The 20,298-nt window shown below is 51.6% G+C and overlaps 2 protein-coding genes across 4 annotated transcripts in view; one reads left to right on the forward strand and one right to left on the reverse strand.

Moving 5' to 3' along the window:
* Window positions 1-9,652, reverse strand: part of UBE2O (ubiquitin conjugating enzyme E2 O) — a 47,889-nt gene extending 38,237 nt beyond the window's left edge. For both annotated transcript variants that reach the window (XM_074319571.2, XM_019745489.3), the window contains exon 1: window positions 9,161-9,652. In XM_074319571.2, the coding sequence (XP_074175672.1) occupies window positions 9,161-9,577 (417 nt within the window). In that variant the 5' untranslated portion in view covers window positions 9,578-9,652. The remainder of the gene's footprint in view (window positions 1-9,160) is intronic.
* A 6,970-nt stretch (window positions 9,653-16,622) lies between these two features.
* On the forward strand, window positions 16,623-20,292 carry AANAT (aralkylamine N-acetyltransferase). Of its 2 annotated transcripts, XM_074319662.2 has the most exons (5): window positions 16,623-17,868; window positions 18,292-18,371; window positions 18,766-19,052; window positions 19,331-19,485; window positions 19,827-20,292. In XM_074319662.2, the coding sequence occupies exons 3-5, from the start codon at window positions 18,890-18,892 to the stop codon at window positions 20,127-20,129; spliced, it is 621 nt and encodes a 206-aa protein (XP_074175763.1). In that variant the 5' UTR covers window positions 16,623-17,868; window positions 18,292-18,371; window positions 18,766-18,889; the 3' UTR covers window positions 20,130-20,292. The 2 variants fall into 2 exon arrangements, with proteins under 2 accessions (XP_074175763.1, XP_019601033.1); XM_019745474.3 differs by lacking the exons at window positions 16,623-17,868; window positions 18,292-18,371 and having other exon boundaries at window positions 18,395-19,052.
* Window positions 20,293-20,298: the final 6 nt, after the last annotated feature.

A 20,298-nucleotide genomic window follows, 5' to 3' on the forward strand; every position in this document is an offset into this window, starting at 1 on the left:
AAGTGGGCATTTGGGAGGTCAGCCCGGGAACGGGGCAGTGAGAGAGCAAACCAGTGTGGTGAAAGGAAATGTAGAGGATGCAAGAGGCACTTTTTTTTCCCAAGAGGCATTTTGAACAAAGATTTGATGACAAATTAGAATGGAGTGTCTGACATTGAAGGCACAGGCATTAAAAGAAAAAAAACAAGGGCCGGCCCGGTGGCTCAGGCGGTTAGAGCTCCGTGCTCCTAACTCCAAAGGCTGCCGGTTCAATTCCCACATGGGCCAGTGGGCTCTTAACCACAAGGTTGCCAGTTCAATTCCTCGAGTCCCGCAAGGGATGGTGGGCAGCGCCCCCTGCAACTAAGATTGAACAGAGCACTTTGAGCTGAGCTGCCTCCCGGATGGCTCAGTTGGTTGAAGCATATCCTCTCAACCACAAGGCTGCCAGTTTGACTCCCACAAGGATGGTGGGCTGTGCCCCCTGCAACTAGCAACGGCAACTGGACCTGGAGCTGAGCTGCTCCCTCCACAACTAAGATTGAAAGGACAACAACTTGATTGGAAAAAAGTCCTGGGAGTACACACTGTTCCCCAATAAAGTCCTGTTCCCCTTCCCCAATAAAATCTTAAAAAACAAACAAACAAACAAAATCTGAACTTTATGAAAATTTTAAAATATGCATCAAAAGACACTATCAACAGAACATAAAGGCAACCCACAAAATGGGAGAAAATATCTGCAAATCATCTATCTGAAATGGGATTAATATCCAGAATATATAGAGAACTCGTAAAATGCAACAACAAAAAAACCAACCTAATTCAAAAATGAGTAAAACACTTAAATAGACATTTCTCCAAACATATACAAATGACCACCAAACACATGAAAAGATGTCCAGTATCACTAATTATTGAGGAAATGCAAACCAAACCTACAATGAGATACTACCCCACACCCAGTAGAATGGCTACTATAAAAACAAAACAAAACAAAAAAAACCCCAGAAAATAATAAATGTTGGCCGGGATGAAGGAAAAATATGGAACCCTGTACACTTGGTGACAATGTAAAATGGTACAGCCGCTGTGAAAAACAGGATGGCAGTTCTTCAAAACAATAAAAATAGGATTATCATATGATCCAGCAATTCCACTTCTGAGTATCTACCCAAAAGAACTGAAAGCAGGATCATGAAGAGATTTGCACACCCATGTTCACAATAGCACTCGCACAATTGCTAAAACACGGAAACAACTCAAGTGTCCATCAACAGATGAAGGAGAAGCAAAAATAATATATACACGCAATGGAATATTACTCAGCCTTAAAAAGGAAGGAAATTCTGACACACGCTACAACATGGATGAAGCTTGAGGACACTATTCCACCTAAAATAAGTCACAAAAGGCAAATGCTGTATGATTCCACTCATACGAGGTACCTAATTAAAATCACAGAGACAGAAAGTAGAATGGTGGTTGCCAGAAGCTGGGGTGCGGGGAAACGGGGAGGGGGTTATTGTCTAATGGGTATAGAGTTTCAGCTCTACAAGATGAAGGCGTTCTGGAGCGGGACGGTGGTGAAGGTTACACAGCACTACGCATGTACTTGCCACCACTGAACTGCACACTTGCAAATGGTTACGGTGGTGATGTTATGTGTACTTTACAACAATAAAAATAACTTTTTTGAAGAAAAAAACATTAGGATGGGGGCCCAAGGAGGTAAATTTAAAATGATCCCGTATGTTAACTTTTAGAAGATGCAAGCTTGAGTATGCAGAGGCGCCACCATGTTTTCTAGTAACTGACCAACGGCAGCTCAGGACAAAGTACACTTACCTACAGAAAGCACCTGTGGCAGAATGTTAACTGCTGACTCATGATGGTCAGTAAGTAGTAACCCCTGGCCTAGTCTTTCAACTTTTCCAAATGTTTGAAGAATTTTCACAAAAAAGTTAGAAAAAGAAATTTAAAAAAAATTCCACCGGCCCGGGGATGGGGAGAGTCAGCACACTCCTAACAGCTTCCAGCACAAAGTACGAGGTTCTAGAGGACCTGATGTAGCGCTGGGAAGGTGACTGGGTGTGGACGGCATCTCAATGCAGGTACCACGCCGGCTGCAGCGACAGGAGTGGACAAGAACACTGAAGAAAAGCTAGGAAGGGAGAGGAGAGCAGAGCTCTGGTCTTTGGAAAAGTCTCACAGACAGAGGTAAGAGGAAAAAGACAAAAGGCAAAAGAGAGAAAAATTCAGAACAGCCTGGGAAACAGAAGAAGTTTCCCTTACGAGGCGATGCTCAACCATATTAACCAAAGGGACAAGAACGGAGAAAGGTCTGGAAATGCAGCGGGCGCCCAGGAATTCGCTAGTCCTTTGTGAGCTTCAGGAGAGCCTTTCACACCCAGTGATGTGAGAGGCCAGACCCGCAGCTGAGGTCACAAGGAAATGGAGGCTGACACCCCTTCCCACCAGCAGGGTTCTGGGACACCCCCACCCCAGCACGCTGCGGGGTGGGAAGATGATGTCATCAGCCTCAGGGCCCTCAGCCTCCCTTAAGTAATTAAACAGTCAGAGCAGACCAATATGGGGCCGCTTTCAGCATGGAGTATGTCAGCTCCTGATGCTGCTGGGAGCCACACAAGAGACACGGACCCACCTGCACTTAGGGGCCCAGCAAACACACAGTCCTGTGGCTTCACCAACCCGCATCCGAGGGAGCAGCACCTCCCACAAAAAGGATCAAAATTAAAACAAGCAGGAAGAAAGCTCATCAGAGCTGCTAAGTGTGAAAGACCAGCTCTCACTTGCAAAATGCGAATGAAGAAGGCTGTTCCTAAGACTGCAGAAATCTCTCCTGCTAGCTGGGAATTTTGATTTATTGTTGGGTAGGATTGACTGCCCCCCCCCACTTTTAGCACTACTCAGTATCTTAGATTAAAAAATTTTAAATTGTCACAGTTAGAACGAATCTTCACCAGATATAGCTATGCTGTCAATTTAAACCAAAAGTGACCTGGTAAATGTCTTATTTCTTTGACTGAGCTGCAGAAAATTAAATGTTTCGGTCTCTCAAAATACACAAACAAACCAAAATCCCCCCAACCAAATAGTCAACCAGATTTAACCCCAAAAGGACATTCATTCCAGTACTTATCACCTAGGTGAATACATCTGAACGGTATGTCATGTGCCTCAACGTTTAAATCCTAAGAACTTGCATTCCACAATCCCGCTTTAGAAGAACACAGTATAACCGTGGGCAAAACTGACCAAAAGATCCATCCCACAGTCAGCCTGGGTCGAACGACATGAAATCCTCAACCGCACAGCAGAGCTGAAGAGAGAAACAGGGCAAATAACCTTGGAGTAGCTAAATCCAGAGGGTTACCCATTAACATGATTCAATTTGATTCTGAACTACAAAACATTCCAGTAAGCGTTTTGCTCCTCCACGTCCTTAAGCACACGTGTCAGGTGGCTCCTAACAGAGCCCCCTGAGGCTGGCGGAAATGTCAGAAACAAGCAATTCAGATGTATTCCCGCTCAGTCACAGCTGCCAGAGTGGCTGCAGCAGCACTGAAACCTTGACCTTCTCGGGCTTGGCATCCAGTCGCTGGGCAAGGGGAGCCTCAGGGAGGAGCTGCAGTTGAAACACCCAAATCCTGGTAAATAGAGGTGGCAGCATCTTATAAACGAAAAGGCACTTACACACGGCCCTGACTGCCGTTTCCCCGCTTTGGAACATCCACTTAAATGAGCGCCCTCCCAGGCCAGCTAAGCTCCGGGCAGGGAAAGTCCGAAAGCTCCTAGCCATCAGAACAGGAGCACAGATCATGTCCTCCTGGGGTCAATCACGGGATGGCTCTTTACCTGTCACAGAATCGCCCTAAAGCCAACTCTGGCAGGACCACCAGGGACAGCGGCCTCATCACGGGCCCAGCACTGTTGTAGAACTGGCCCGGAGAGGTTCCACTGGATTCCATGAGGCCTGTGGTAAAACAGCAAATGAGAGAAAACGTGCCTCTTGCTAGAAGAGGAAAACGAAAAGGAGAACAGCAGGGTAACGGTGAAGCGGGGCTGGGGAGGGTGTGAGACCTCTGATGTCCTCAAGCCCAAGCGGGTGGGGTGAAGAGCACACACGCAGTCAAGTTCAGGGCAACTGAAGGGAGAGGGACTGGAAGCCTCCCTCCAAGGAGCCCTTGGGAGCCTGTCTCATGACTCAGCATTCCCAGCAGGAGGGGACATCGGGAGCAAGAGGGGGGACAGGAGGGGACATCAGGAACAAGAGAGGGGGCAGGTCTTTAGAGACAGAAGGTCAAGGTGGATTTCCTAACACAGAAATGCCAGTTACTTGGACTTGTTTTCCTGGGGGGAGGGGGGTTGAGGTGGGAATAAACCAGGGCGGGAACGAATCAGACTTACAGAGGTTACTTTCATTCAACATTTAGGGGCATTCACAGGTTCCCAGCAATAAGCTGTATTTTTGACAGGTGTTTTGAGAGCGACTGAGGGGCCAGGGAACGAGAACTGTAGAACGGAAGCACACAGCAAGTGCAAACACAATGTTCTCCCACACTGCTCACGGCCGCCCTGCCTCCCTCCTGGCCACTGGTATGCCCTCCGCACACCCCTAAACCCTGCTCCTTCCTCTCCTCACCTGTGGTTACAACTACTGCACTAAGCCTTTCAAGTGGTGAAAGACTGGACGATTCACTCCAGCCACAGGGTACTCAAGACTCATGTTTGATCAGGGTATTCAGGTAGAGTAATGACCTATAAATCCTGAACTTAAACATTCTCAGGTGAGGGCAAACTATATTTACTTCAGTTTGTATTCAGTGTGACATCGGACAAGCTACTTAACCTCTCTGTTCCTCAGTTTCCTCCTCTGAAGCACGGGCATAATAATAGTACCTCATTCACAGGATTGTTGTATTTCACACACATAAAGCACTCAGAGTGCCTGGCATATAGCAACACTATAGAATGCTTGTTCTTCTTCTTATCTTAAAATACAAAAGCAATACTTTACCATCCTTGTAATTCATAATCTCATTATCTGTCTTGGGAATTTCAAAAGCTGTCTTCCAGATTCTGGAACATATACATACATACATATACTCATTCCATCCCCTCCTGGAGGCTGGTGTGCTTTGGCAGGTGTTACTTTAAATGTGCATTGCTGAATGTCTTAAAACGTAACAGAGGAGTGAAGTTCACGAGTATTTATAGATGAGGTGTAATAAAAAAGTCCTATCTGTAGTCCACCGGGTTACAAGCAACAGCAGTTAAGAATTGCAAACCGCGGAAACAAAGCCCTCCGTGCACCTTTTGCTTCCCGAGGTGCCACTCTGGTACAGCACATGCTGTGACACACGGAAGTGATCTCCTGAAGGGACGGGGCTGGTTCTGTCTGGTGGATGTCAGGACGGTGTCTGCTATGAGCCAAGCGGCCACGCCAGGCACCACCCAACTACACTTCTGGTCTTTCCACTTGTGCAGGCTCAGAGGCTAGACAGACAGGATCTCATATTTTATCGCACAGAGAAAATGAGGCAGTGACTAGGCCAAGGTCATCCAGCGTAGGTGACGGCCAAGGAAGAGCACCCAAGGGTTTTTTTTTTTTTTTGTTCTTTCTTTTTTTTTCACCCAAGGGTTTTGACTTCCAATCACAGGACAAACACACCCCTCCTCTGATGAAAGTGCCCTTGAGTCAGGCGGCAAGCCAGACAGAGGCACCATCCGGGCATCTAGAAGAGGGGAAACCAAAGGACAAAGAATAAAATCACAGAACAGCTGTGAGCCTACAGTGCTGTGATGTTATCTGAATGAAATACAATTAAATGCACTTAGTCCTGCATCTTGGTTGACCTTCCCTAATGTCTTCCTATTACATCACTAGGAACAATTGCTTTTAATGGGCCCAGCACCTGAACAGGTGAGGGAAGCAAACTTCACATGCTTTGATGCTGCACCTAAATAGCTTTCCCCATGGAAATGTCGGCCTAAGTAGGAGCCAAAAATAAATCAAAAAGCCAATTCTTGAGGGACTTATCATCAGGGATGCTATACACACACACACAGCCTCACAAAAGGAGGGTAATCACAGACAGCTTTAATTTAGAGACATTAAATCTCAAACTAGCCAAGACTCTGAGTGTTGTGGCAACTTAAAGCAAAAATCAACACACAAGAGATGGGAAAACTAAAGCAGGAGCAGGAAGCCCCAAACTTGGACTGACAGAGAGTAGTCTGCTCTCTTCCCCATGGGAGCCATTCTGCCCAGTCATGACAGATGAAGACCAGAAAGGCCCACCATGTCTAACCAGGGCTCAGGTGAAGAAGCTGGGGACATTTGGCTTTATTCCAAAATTTCACTCCAAGGATGACCACTGACGGGGAAGGGGCAAGTCCGCAAAGGAGATCTGTGGCCAATGGGAAAAGTTCCAAGTGGATAAATCAGCTCCTTCGCTGAAGGGGTCAGGAGAACGAGGTAGGAAGAAGCATAAGCTGCGGCTTCTTTTAAGTCTTAAAGAAGCTTAACTTTGGCTGCTGGAAGCCTCAGGAACTGGACCATAAATTCCACCGTTTCAAGGAAAATCTTATTTTATCTCTGCTGATAAAGTTCACAGAAATGGGCAGAAGGGGTGGGACTTGCTGGCCAGCCTCTTCATCTCTTTTTGAAGTTGTGCGTTAAGAATGTAAAAGAAATTAAGAGACTAATATCAAGCCTTTACTGACTGTCCACTAAATTAACATGAAAACTACAAAAATACTCCACAGCTCACTCCACATTAAAAAGACACTATTAAAAAAATTCCAATTGGCAGCAGCTTAAAAAAAAGTTGGCCAAGACTGTCACCACATTATTCTACCGACAACTGGGTTCTCAAGTCTCATAACCAGGTTAGTGATGGAGGAGAAGTCAGAGCCTAAGTGCTCTGTCTTGGTCCTACAGTCTTTCCTCCATAACGTGCTGCTACCGCGATGGATTTATAAGGAATGGGAGGAGAAGGAAAATCTTCCTAAACCAGTGCTGCAAGGTCCCAGGACCCAGTTGGCAGCCAGGAGCGAAGCAGATGTTCAGCCGACCAGGATCATCTGCGCCTATGGCACAGGGTGATGAGAGCTACCTGTCAAGTAGAAACTCTCCCCTACCCCCAAACAAACCTATTCTCAAGTCCTAAAAGGAAAACTGGGTCTTGCCATCCATAAATGAGCACTACACGCCACCACTTCCTGGAATTCCTAGCTCCCGAGCTTTTGCTAAGCCCAGAAGCTCCAGAAACTGCAGTGGCAAAAGAAAACACCACCACCGGAGTCACAATGGATTTCAGCAAATTCAAAGCAAGTCGCAAGAAGGCAACTTCAAAATACATCCAAGCTGGTGCCTCAAAGCTATTTTCTATTTAATTCCAAAATAGGTATTTTAAGCATATAATTACACATGGTCGGGGGAGGCAGAGGGAACATAACTATAAACAAAGTTAACCACCAAAGTCAAGATGTGCGGGAACAACTGATAAACATGGCAGCTCCCGGTGGTGAGCTGGGCCTGCTTCCCTGAGTGCCAGGGCAGGAGGCCATCATGACGGAGGCAAATGAGTTGCATTCCAGAAGTCACAAACCTCTAGAAAAGGTGGTCAGGGAAAAACATTTTTAAAAACCCATGGAAAAACACTAGCAACTGTTTGCTAGTGAGACAACTGTACAGACACAGTGTATATAGAGCAACAATCTTCTCTTCCCGACTTAATAATACTGGTGGTAATTTTTAACTAGTACTTTGCTGCAAAAAGTAGTATTTTCCACGTACTTCTGCACATGAACTGATCATTTGCTCTTCCAGTCAGAGAAGCTATCGCCTGATTTGCATTTCTCTGAGGGGAAACCAGGTGTCTTGTGTGCAGATTTGGGTCTGGATGCATGCGCACTGGCGAGGAAAAAGACCCTGCTGGTACCAGCCGTCACTTCTACCACGAGGAAACGGGTCACAGGCTCTTCCTGGAAGTGGGGCTCTTTTCCATGCCCAAGGCCTCATCACGGACCCCCTCTGCAGTGTGGCATGAAGCCTTTTTCCTGTGCTGCTTTTGTCTCGGAATGTGAGAAACCCAGATTAATTTCTGAAGTGCCCTCCGCGAGATCAGACCTCTCAATCCCAGGCAGCAACACAGCTCAGGCCTGATTCCTGTTTAGAAATGTTTTCTTGAAGTGGAGAAAGGGGAGGAGGTGCAGAAAGGGTGAAAGATACAGGCTTGTGTGTGCGTGTGAATCACTGATAGGAATTCACACTCAGGAAAACAAGACATGAAGAGCCACCAAACCAACCTTGGTTCAAGGTTTCAGGTTTCTGACGATAAACCCCTTGATTTCAATATTCACCAGCCTCACCCCAATACCATCTGAGAGTCTGATGTTTGCTTCACAGCCTCAGGTCAAGAAAAACCCTTCAGGTTTCCAATGGGTGGCTCTCCTCCATCCGTGGTTGTAATCTTTTTCAAGAAGTCCGACTACACTTAGAAGTCACCAATCCCAGTCGCAGCTGTCACATCCCCCTGCCCCAGTACTATTAATATCAAGGCTTTGATGGTTAGTGATTTCACTCACAAAGTTTCCCGCAGCAATGAACAGGAGACAACAAGATAAAACAAAAAGGGGCTGGGTTTCTTCACCCATAATAACGCATTCTGCAATCTAGTGAACTTCTCGGGTTTTTGTGTCGGCGGAGATGTTCACCTCTACGTTTTGGGATGCCCACACCCCCTCCCTGCACCGACCCGGCAAGGCCCTCCTCTCTGGGTGCACAATGCAGTATGTAGCTCCTCGGGGGTCAGCAAAACGCCGCACTGGTGTAATAATGCCCAGCGTGCCTCAGAGCCCGAGGAGTTCCCCACGGTAGTGGGGCCACGCACATAACCTTGAGGCCCACTCCACACCACAGCAGAGCTTGGAAGTCCCTTCGTGTGGGGAAGCCTGGGGCCCGGTGGCCCAGGGCTGGTGCAATGACTTTGCACCGGAGCGTCCCCTCGGCTGAGGCTTGTCCTCCCACCTCGGCCCACTGCAGTTGCACCATTCCCGGCAGCGCCCCGCACGCCTCCCCTCCCCGCCCCGCCTAGGGGTCTAGCAGGTACCGGACCCTCCGTCAGCCCCCGGCCCGGCCGGCCCGCCGCACCTTGGTCTCCTTCACGTGCTGCTTGACGCCCTCCGGGTACCACTGGACGCGCACGTAGCCGCGGCGCAGCGGGCTGGCCCGGCCCTCCTCGTGGCCCGCGCCCCCCGCCTCAGAGCAGCCCGAGCTCCCGCGGCCCTCCTCCTCGCCCTCCGAGTCCGAGTCCTCGCCGTGGATGAGGCGCACCAGCCCGAAGTGCACGGAGCCGCGGTAACGGCCCGATACCAGGTCGTGAGAGAACAGCAGGCGCTGTGAGCCGGCTTCGGGGCCGGAGTCCGAGGACGGCCCGGAGGCCGAGTCTGGGGCGGGCGCCGGGGCCGGGGCGGGGGCTGCGTCCGGGACCGGGGCCGCCTCCGGAACCGCGGCCGGGGCCTGGGCGGGAGCCGGAGCTGCGGTTGAGGGCGCTGCGGGATCCGCCATAACTGCTCTGCGCGAGTCTCTCGGGCGGCGGCGGCACTGGCAGCGGCGGCCAAGGCTCGGGGAGGCGGGGCCAGCCGGCGCTGGGGGCGGGGCCACGGCGTGCTGACGTGCCCCTACGTGCCGCCGTCGTCAGGGAACTGAGATGCGGTTGCTAGGAGCTACCGCCTCGTCGCTAGGGGACGCTGGAGATGCTGCCGCGGTGGGGGGGAAGTTAAAGGATGGACTCCACGAGGGAGGGGTGGGGCCTGGGGGGGGGCATAAAAGTAAAGGGGGCAGGAAGGGGTGGGGACGGAGGTAGAGGAAGTGGAGTGGTCACCGAGGAAAATGGGAGTGGCCGACGTGGGGCGGAGGATGGTCCCGAGACTGTCAACAACATTTAACGAGCTCCCCTGGCGTCTCTTGCCTAAGTCCTAGGCACTGGGAGGGATACAGAAAGAGTAAGACACACAGTCCTTGCCCTCTAGGTGTATACAACCTAGTTGGAGAGACAAAACATATACACATTAAATTGCTAAAAAGCGACTCCAGTTCAGCTTGTAAGCAAGGCTGTAATAGGTATGTCCAGTGTATCTAAGTATATTGTATTAGGAAATTCCATGCAAAGCTTGGAAGATCATGACCGCTTAGGGATCCGTCAAGGGGTTGATAAAGGAGGCTCAGAGAATGATCAGAAAGCTCAGCAGGTATTAGCGGCCCCTCCAGTTTGCCTTTAAACCCATCTAGCTGAGTTCAGAGCTCCATGAGGCTGGATATACATGGCAAGAGGTAAGATAGCCAGACAGTTAAGAGAGGGAGCCACGGATTCCAATTTTTGGCACTGCCACTTACTAATCTTATAAAGGTACACAAGTGATAAACTTCTTTTCACCTTAATGTTCTCATCTGTAAAATAGGGGTGATAATAGCACTACTGGTCTCATCAGGTGTTTGGGAGAATTAAATGAAATACAACAGTGCCTGGCAGACAGTTCTCTCAATAAAGCTTAACCATTATTATAATATTTCACCCCACCCCCCACTCCTGCCTAGACTAAAATTCTAGATTGGCAGAACTATTATGGTCTGCTTTATATTACCATTTTAAAATACAAAAAGTAATTGTACTAATTCAGTGCCTAAGGTCACAAGGTAGTAACTGGCAGATCCAAATTGGAACCCAGATTTCCTGACCCCAAATGCAGGGGCTTTTCTAGTTGCTGTGTCCGCCGGGGGATGGAGGTGTGCAAATAGGCTAACGGGGCAGGGCAATGCAGGTCCTAAATCTTTGATGTCAAAAATCCAAGTGAGTTTTGCATTCTATTTCAGCTTATGCCTGTGCTTGTTATAAAAAGAATGCCCTTTCCTCCCTAATAGTTGGGTAAAATTGACGCTCCAGGAAGATGTGCCATGTTTATTCTGCAGCTTCTTGTAATAATGGCTAATAATAGCCTCCGTTTATTGAGCTGCAACTTAATGCCAGCTACCACACTAAGTGCTTTACATAGATTACCTGCCTGTGAGGGAGGAAGTATGAGCCATCCCTTCTGTGAAGCATCATGCCACGCTGTGCTGTCCCCCACCCCAACAGGAACCTGCTAGGCTGTAGGTAAGAGTCCTTGATTTCAAATGCCAATCTCTCCCCTACTAAACACCTTTTGAGCACGTACGTGGGTTATGTCATATTTATGTGTGTAACCCTGGTACCTAGTTCAGTGCCTGCCACAGTGTTGGTGCTCATATTGGTGGGTGTCAAAGGTCTGAGATTTCTGTTCCCCCATTTGGTCAGTTTCTCATCCCCCTCCCCCATACACCCACGGAGCTGCCCATGTTTATCTCTAAGCCCTTTCTGTTGCCCCGAGTTTGAGCTTCATCTGAGCCCTTTCGGAGAGAGAGGCTCAGTACCTCACTCCCCACCTCATGGTGTCTTTCAGGGGCCTCCTTCAGACCTGAGATACTCCGGGCATGGTTTGAGGCTTGACTTCCAGACCCCAAGCGCCCAGCCACAGTCTCTGCACACCCAGGCTGGAGAGTAAGGCCCGGATGGCAGCATCTGCTTAGTTTTTGTTTTCGTAATTGTTGGATGAAAAGAAAAAAAACACCACATTACTTCATTCCCCAATGGAGAAAACCCTTCCTATCATGGCCCCAAAACCCAGCCATTCTTGGTGACCAGAGATACTCCTCGGGAGAATTTGCTTATTTACAAACATGCCTGCCAGAAACTGAGTCAGCCTGGCCACTCCCCTTGTTAAGGAAGTGGTGGGGTGCGGGAGGCAGCAGAGCTGGCAGCAAAGTGAACTGATCTCAGAGAAGCAGGCCCTGTCTCGTCCCTATCTTAACCAGCCACTGGGCCACCTCTCCAGACGCACGAAGTGTGCACACTGCCCCCTAGGGGAGCCCCAGCCTCCTTTGCCTCTCCAGGCCTCCCTGTGTGAACAAATCCGGATGGGCCCAGAGAACTCTTCCCACCCTGGAGCTGGTGTTTGGGGGTTCTAGGGTGCCTTCAGCTCTTGGGGGCTTTGGCTGCAAAGGAGGGGTGGGAGGGGAGCTACCCTGGGGAGCCCTCCCACACCCTCAGTGTCTGGCTGGGGAAATGCTTCTGCCTGAAGCTCCAGCTGTGGGTTGCTCAAGCTGTGGGCTTTTGGAGATAAAGGGGCAATTCTTGCTCCTGGTGCCTCACCCCTCCTTGCCTCGATGCCCTAGGACGTGCCCAAGGTGACCTTGCATTACAGCCAGGATCAGGGCCTAGACGGGCCGGCCTGTGGCCATTCTCACTCCTGACTCTGAGGAATGGTTGCAATCCACTAGGGAAAACACTTTGTGCTGGGGGCAACAGGAAAAGGTTGAGCAATAAGTGATAAGCACTAAGGTCGGCTTAGTATCTCAATATGCTTCAGTGGCTCTCACGGTCCCCCAGAGAGTGACACACGTGGCCCTTCATGAATTGATTCCCTCTACCCACCTTCCACCGCAACACACATGCCCCATACTCTGGCCTCAGCTGCTGACTTAAGGATCCCAACTCTTTGGTGCCTTTGTGCCTTTTCACTTATTTGCCATCTGCCTGGAACTTTTTATTCCTCTGCTGCTTCTACACCTGCTTTCCCCTAAAGATCTCCTGTTCACCTTCCAAGAGCTGGCGTGGGCCTTCTTAGCTATGAAGTCTTCCAAGTGCCCCACTTCCCGCTTTTACCTGGTAATACCTGTATGGTCGTGTCTCTGACTCTCTATACAACCATTTTTGTACTCCTGTCTCTCCCATGGGACTGTGAACTTTGAGGACAGGGACTGTGTCTTCTTCATCTTTGTGTCTCAGCATCCAGCACAGGTCTGACTCACAGTAGGTGCTCAAGAGATTCTTGTTGCATGATTGAGCAAAACGAGTCCAACTCTCCCAGTGGCCCTCAAAGCATCAAGTGTCTGGGACACCTCCATCTTTCCTCAAGTCCCCAGCTCTCCAATTTTTTAGATATGGAAACACACCCTATACGTGCACACTCACCTCACACATCCACTCACACTCATCACACACACACACACACACACACACACACACACACACACACACACTGTTGCTCTCGCCTTAGTCTTCAGCCCCTAACTATATGTGCCTCTTGAGCACTGAAATGTGGCTGGTCTGAATTGACACGTGCTATACGTGTAAAATACACCCTGAATTTTGAAGACTGTGCAAAAACAAGAAAAAAGAGAAATATCTCATTAATAATTTTATATTGACTACTTATTGAAATGGCAATATTATATATGTATCTATTAGGTTAAATAAAACATATTACTGAAGTCAAGTTCACCTGTTTCTTTCAGCTTTTTTTCATGTGGCTACTAGAAAATTGAAAAATCCCTCATGGGCTCTCATGATTTTTCTTTCTACTGGACAGAGGGCTCCAGTTGCTCAGGGAGCCATAGTCCCTTCTTTCTCCAGGAGGTGGCGATCCCTCCTTGCCTTTGACACCTCCGTTCCAGAAAGGTCTGGAAGGTTCCTGAGGAAATGCCTGTGTACTATGGCAGATACTGAACCCCAAATAAGGAAGGGCCCCACTCAGCCCTGCAGCAAACCGGCCTATCTGTACAAAGGAGGCTCCAAAAAAAACCCCACAGGAAGTCAAGAAGCTAAGAGCCATCCTCCTCAACAGAAGAGTCATTTGGTCTCTAGACTCCTACTCTGTGGGTGGCACAATGCCACACTTTCAAAGTGGGCTCTGTTTTCCAGGGGTTTACAAGTCTTTTGGGGAGATGGGCATGCAGTGGATGCTGAGGTGCCTGGCCCAAGGCCACCTTCAGGTCTGAGGGTCTCCTTCTCCCAGCTGATGGGCGTTGGCTGCCAAAGCTCACAGCTGCGTCCCTCTGCAAGGCTTGCCCTTGGCTGAAAGAAGATGCCTCACCCCTCCACTGACTGTTTGCAAGGGGAAACAAAGCCTGGCCCTCTTGCCTCCATTCAGGACATCTGGGAAGGGCCACCCCAGCTTTATAGCTCCTCCTGGGATCAGCTGAAGCCTCTGCTACCACCTCCTCCTCACAGTTAAACTGCTGACCGTGCTGCCTCCCAGGTGTTGTCCTAAGAACACTCCCAATCAACGTCTCCAAGCAGATCTCAGAGTCTTAACGTTTATTTCTTGGGGAATCTGACCTGTAACAGTTGGTGCCAGGTGTGGTCTTAGGGAACAGACCCCAAACGCGATTCTGGGGCTGGATCACCTGCCTGCTAACGAGGACCCCGATCACTGCGGGCAGGTGGAATCTTCTGGCCCCTGGCAGGCTGTACTGGTGCAATTGTTAAAACGTGCATAGGCAGTGAACTGGCACGGGATGCCACTGGGACAGGGAGTGGTGGTGAAAAGTCTCAGGTACCCGAGAGGCTGGGGGAGCAGTCGTAAGGACTGTGGAAGCCCATGGCCATTCTTGGGGACAGTCACATTGGAGAAAGACAGTGAAGGGCTGTGGGTGATGAGTCACTAATCCAAGGCTTAGTATAAAAGCCAAAGGATCTCCCTGGCAGCCATGTAAAGAAACTGAACACAGAGAAAAGGAGACGATCAGGTTCCAGAATTAATAAAAGTAGCAGGGCCCCAGAGGCTGACCTCTTGACCTTAGTGAGTCAGATGTGCCAAGGAGGATCCTGACTGGGGAGAGTGGGATTCTGAGACATCTGAGACTATCTGGGTCGCTGCCCTCAAAAGTCTCGAAGGGCCAGGTTCTCCCTGAGCCTTCTGGACCCTCACAGGTCTGGCCCCTCTGGCTTCTTAGAGGTTAGTGCTCTCCCTTTGCTCGGAGCAGGAGCTGCAGGTTTTCACCAATGGTGCCTCCGGGAGCTGGGTGGGTACGGGACTGGGATTGGAGGACGCTGGAGCAAGAGGGGCAGAACACAAAGCGGGATGGGCAGAGTGTGTTGCGATGGGAGCACTTTTCCTCGGTACAGGATTTATCATCCTGGCAAGGCCCCCGGAAGTTGGTGCTAACACAGTGCTAGGGTGGCTCTCCGCAGGCAGCCTGGAAAAAGTGACCCAGAGCACTCATCCCCGAGCTGGCAGGACGGCTGATGGCCCGTAGCTGCGTTCTTCTGCAGGAATTACCCTCAACTGAAGGAAGCTGGCTCAACCAAAGTCAAGGCAGGGCAACAAGGCCTGTTGTTCAGATGAATTCGATTACAGCCCTGGTGGGAGGACGCCCCAGTGTCAGGAGGTGGCTGGCTGGTCTGAAATGCCTCAGCGGATTATCACTAGACAAAGCTGGGACCAGGGACGAATGCTGCTGCTCCTGATGTCGACATTTTGATGTTTCTCTTCATTTCACTGCAGAGGGTATCCTTTATCTTTGTCTCGTCACCCTCTCTCAGTCGTGGTGTATTGTTACTTTCTTCCAGTTGACCAAGAGAGAGGCCCCACAATCACCCTCCGCTCCCCTCTGCTGTCTCTGCAGTTTAGCCATGTTTAATACACGGTCTCATCTTGTTCTCTGGGGTTCCATATGTCTAGAGGTGTTTTCCAGAAAGAATAGAACCATTTAATGGTCAATCAAAAGAGAGGTTCAACAGCCTGCCCTTCTCAGGCTGTTGTGATGAGCCACCAGGGGGCGCAGTGAGCCACAGGGTCACAGGACAGAGGAGGCCTTCTCTGGGACCTTGAGGTTGGAGGTGCCCTGCCCAGGCCCTGAACAAGTTCCCCCCTCCAGGCCCAAAGGCCAAGCCTGACGAGGTTTTCTGGTCTGTTCTGAGAGGTCTTTTGTGCGTCCCCAGAAGGGGAAAGATGGGAGCTGCCTAGTGGTATTTGAGGTCAGAGACATGGTGAGCTCTGGGGATTGCTAGTCTTTAGACAATAAAGGGACCCTGGAAAAAGGGGATAAAAGTGTGGGTGTGTGGGGGCATCTCAGTGTCAGGGCCATGTGGGCCCAGCAGCCCCGGGCAGGGCTGGCAAGCCCTCCTGGATCACGTGTAAGAACAGGCACTCCTTCTGAGATGTGTGAATTGAGGGACCAGCATTGCTGTCTGAGTGTAGAAGCCAGGCCCTGATGGGGCAGGGGGTGCATGTGGCGGAAGGCAGGGGTGGGTGCTGGTGAGGGAAGAGCTAAGGGTTGCAGAAGGGGTGTGAGCTGAAGGGGAGAAATGGAGGCCAGGGCAGTCTTCGGGACTGAGAGAGGGGCCTGGTGTGGGGCGAGATGGAAGAGCATGAGGCAGTTTGCTGGGGCTCAGGATTCTGGAGGAAAAACTCACAAAGGTGCCCACAAGGCCCTGGGGGCAGCCTAGGAATAGAGTGGAGCCAGGTTATTCGTAGTCAAGGGACTTTGGAGGCGAGGGGGCATTTTAGATGAGAGTGACTATTTAAGTAAACTTCCAGTAGAACATACAGACACAAAAGAGCACGGAGTAGGCAGCCTGATGAATTTTCGTCTCCTCCATGTAACCAGCGTTCAATTTATGTTACATTTCCGGCACCCGAAGCCCCCTTGGGCAGCCACTGTCCTGATTCTAACACGCAGATTAGAATGGAAACCTTGGAGCCACACGGGACTGCTCGTGTCCTGGCTCCTTTCACTGCGGCGTTGGTGGGAGACGTCCCTGGTGCTGTGTGTTGGAGCAGTTTGTTCACTCTCATCGTTGGGTGATCTCCCATTTTGGGTATATTCCATAGTCCCCTCTATGGTGGATGGTCATTTGGGGTGTTTCCAGTTTGGGAACATTCTTGCTTCTTTAGTGGGATTGTGGGTCCCACGGTGTGTATGTGTCCAGCATTTGTGGTCTTCCAAAGTGGTGGCTCAAGTCTTCCAAAGTGGTGGCAGCATCACCTTGGGGTTAAGTAACTCAGGGAGATGAAAGGCGCGGGAACCAAGGTGGGCTACCAGGGTGGCCGGAGGGCGTGAATCTCTGAGGACCTCTTGCTGGTTTGAGTTGGGCTTTGTGACAGATGGACAAGCGATGATAGAAGTCATGGAGAGCGGGGAGCAGGAGGATTTGACTCCTACTCTGGATTTGGGAATGCTCCAGAAAGAGGTACGTTTGGGGAGCCAGACTTTGGTTACATATGTGATGGAGGAGGTAATTTACAAGGGTAGGTGGGACACGGAAGGTTTGTTCAGTGGCTTGCCACTGTTTACACAGCAAGCCTCTCCTGCCCCTCCAAGCTTATCAATTCCACCTGCAGGTCCAGGAGCCAGATTTAGGCATTTCCATCCTTGGCTTTGGTAGACTATGACTTGGGGACACTGTGTGATGACCAGCAGGAGAACTGTGAAGATGTGAACTGGCCATTTGGGAAATCACTGGGCGGGCACAGTGTGTAATGGGGAGGTGGACCTGGGCTTGCCTCTCCTGCTTCACTGACGATGTGAGGCTCTGAGCAAGTTGTTTAACCTCTCTGAGCCCTAGTTTTCTTCTGTATAAAATGGGGTGAATACTCACTGGGCCAGGCTGCCCTGTGGATTAGGAGACTTACCTGCAGCTCAACACCAAGCAAGAGCTATAAACAGTAGCACTCTTGGGCTGCCGGAGCTGGAAGCACCCCCAGGGGAGCTTGCCCAGCTCCAGGGGACAGAGGGTGAATGCCTGTCCCAGTTGGGTCAGAGCGGGGATTAGCCCCATGCTTCCCCCCAAGCCCTGGGGCCTCGTCAGCTCCTGTAATCCCCTTCACATCCAGTGTGCCACACAGTGACAGGCAAAGCCCTGCTGGTTTCATCCTGTCTGGTGTGATGTGGAGGCAGAGCGAGGGGCAGGGAGGGGTGGATTAGACATTTCTGAGAACAGCAGTGCACCCCAGCACCTCAGACTTTCCTGGTTCCTGCGCCTGTGGACGGCTCCCAGGGTAATTGGCTCTGTGGTGGGAATGTGGGGGCCCTTGCCCATAATCCTGGTAAGTGGGGTCCCCTCCCCACCCTCCCAGCCTTCAGGAACAGGAGTACCTGCTTGGGGGAGAAAAGGTGGAGGAAGAAGGGTACCTCTGGAAGCCATGGGGCTTTTTAAGGGGGTATGGCCTCCTTTGAGAACTGCAAATCTGTAGGATGTCATGGGAGAAATGAAAAGTGCCAAAGAACACGGCCGACGAGCCGGGGTGGAGCAGGGGGTCTCGTATGTCCTCCATGCCAGCTCCTCCCCATGCTCCCCAGACTCTTCCCCAGGCCCCTATATGCCCCCAACTTCCTCACCCCACCCTGTGTGTGCATGGCCTGGTCTGGGTAAATGTGGAGCTCCCTAAGGACCCACTTTGATTAAGGGGCTTTTTCTCAAGGGCGAGGGCTGAGGCTGCCTGAAAAGCTCCCAGTGACACCATCTTGCACCCAAAGGACCGGAAAGTCCCCCTCTGGGCAGGTGAGACCACCCCTTCCCCACCCCGCAGTTACATAAGAAGTGATCAGTGAAGGCTCATGCTCCCTCCTCCCTTGGGCAGCACTGTTGGGGTGCCTCAGATCCACCCCTCCCACTCTCTCCTGGGGCTCCGATGCATGGGAGGGCAGTGAGGTAGAATTAGGAGATTTGGAGGGCGGCTCTGAGGGTACTTCTGGCTGAGCAGGAAAGGTGGGGAAGGAGCACCAATGTTGACAGTTCTCAAACCTGCCCATCCGCTTTGGGGCTGGCCCCATCCCAGGTCCAGCTACAAAAGAGGCAAGACACACCATAACTCTGGCCTGCCCTTCTTGGGAAGACCAGACCCCTGACCCTCACACCTCTCCAACATGTGCTGGGGGGCGTTCCACTGTCGCAGAGTCCAGGGCACCCAAAGCCGGGGCCAGCGGGCCGTGGGCTCTCTTCCGGAGGCCTTCCCCCGGGCCTTCTCTCAGTGGGGCCTTCCCAAGCCGGGGCACCCGGACGTGGCGCCAGCAGCTGGGATGTCCACAAAAAGCGTTCACTACCTGAAGCCTGTGGCCCTGCGCCTGCCGCCCGGGATCCTAGCGACCCCAAGCTGCCAGCGGCGCCACACACTCCCCGCCAGCGAGTTTCGCTGCCTTACCCAAGAGGATGCTTCCAGCGTGTTTGAGATCGAGCGTGAAGGTGAGCAGCCCCACCAGAGCTAGGTCCGCACGCCACGGTACTCTGCCACTTACCCTGTGAGAACAAGCCCCTTGCGTCTCGGGTCCTTGTGGGCTGGGAACCTGGAGTATCAGGCCGTGTGTGTTTCTGTGTACGCGTGGGTGTTTAGGAATGTGGGGGGAACAACGGCCCTGAACCCCCTGCTTTCTGGTAGGGGACGGTTTGGGGGTGGGAGACTTGGTGGGCAGTGGGCATCTGGCATGGTTACCAGAATCACCCACCTGTGCCTCCTGCCGCAGCCTTCATCTCTGTCTCGGGCATGTGCCCCCTGCATCTGGACGAGATCCAGAACTTCCTGACCCTGTGTCCAGAGCTGTCCCTGGGCTGGTTCCAGGAGGGCCGCCTTGTAGCCTTCATCATCGGCTCACTTTGGGACGAGGAGAGGCTCACTCAGGTGAGGGCAGGGCAGGCTGCAATGGCCGGCCCCCAGAAGGCCTCTGGCAGAGCCCGCTGCCCACTGGCCCCTGGCCGCTCTCACACAGCCAGGCAGACCCGGAGAGATGCGCATAGTCTGTGGGTTCTCTTCCAGGGCAAGAGAGCCCAGCCCTTTGGGGATCTCAAAAGCCCTCATGAAGGGTCTGCCAGGAGGCTGGGGTCTAACTCCCAATCTGGGGCCTTCCTTAGGTGGGAGGGGAACCCTGATTGGAGGCACTCAGGGGACACTTGGCCCAGGGTGGGGGTGGTGTGGCGCACAGGTGTCAGCAGAGGTGACACCTGTCTCCCACTTGCCTCCAGGAGTCACTGACACTGCACAGGCCCGGGGGCCACATGGCCCACCTGCACGTGCTCGCTGTGCACCGCACCTTCCGGCAGCAGGGCAGGGGTTCCAGCCTGCTATGGCGTTACCTGTACCACCTGGGTGGCCAGCCGGCCGTGCACCGGGCTGTGCTCATGTGTGAGGACGCCCTGGTGCCCTTCTACGAGAGGTTCGGCTTCCACCGGGTGGGCCCATGCTCTGTTACTGTGGGCCCACTGACCTTCACGGAGCTGCAGTGCTCCCTGCGGGGCCACGCTTCCATGAGCAGGAACAGCTGCTGAGCTGGCCGGCCACAGCGGTGCAGGTGTGGCTCCCACCCAGCCCTGGGGTCCCCCGGTTGGTCTACGCTGAATGTGAATGGAGGATTTCCAAGCAGTGATGATGAGGGCAGGCGTGAAATAAAGAGAAGGATTCTTCTCCCAACTGGAACACAAGCAGTATGTCCTCCAG

Source organism: Rhinolophus sinicus, chromosome 12 (assembly GCF_057876585.1).
Source record: "Rhinolophus sinicus isolate RSI-liver-muscle chromosome 12, RSI-T2T, whole genome shotgun sequence".
In the NCBI taxonomy this organism is placed as follows: domain Eukaryota; kingdom Metazoa; phylum Chordata; class Mammalia; order Chiroptera; family Rhinolophidae; genus Rhinolophus; species Rhinolophus sinicus.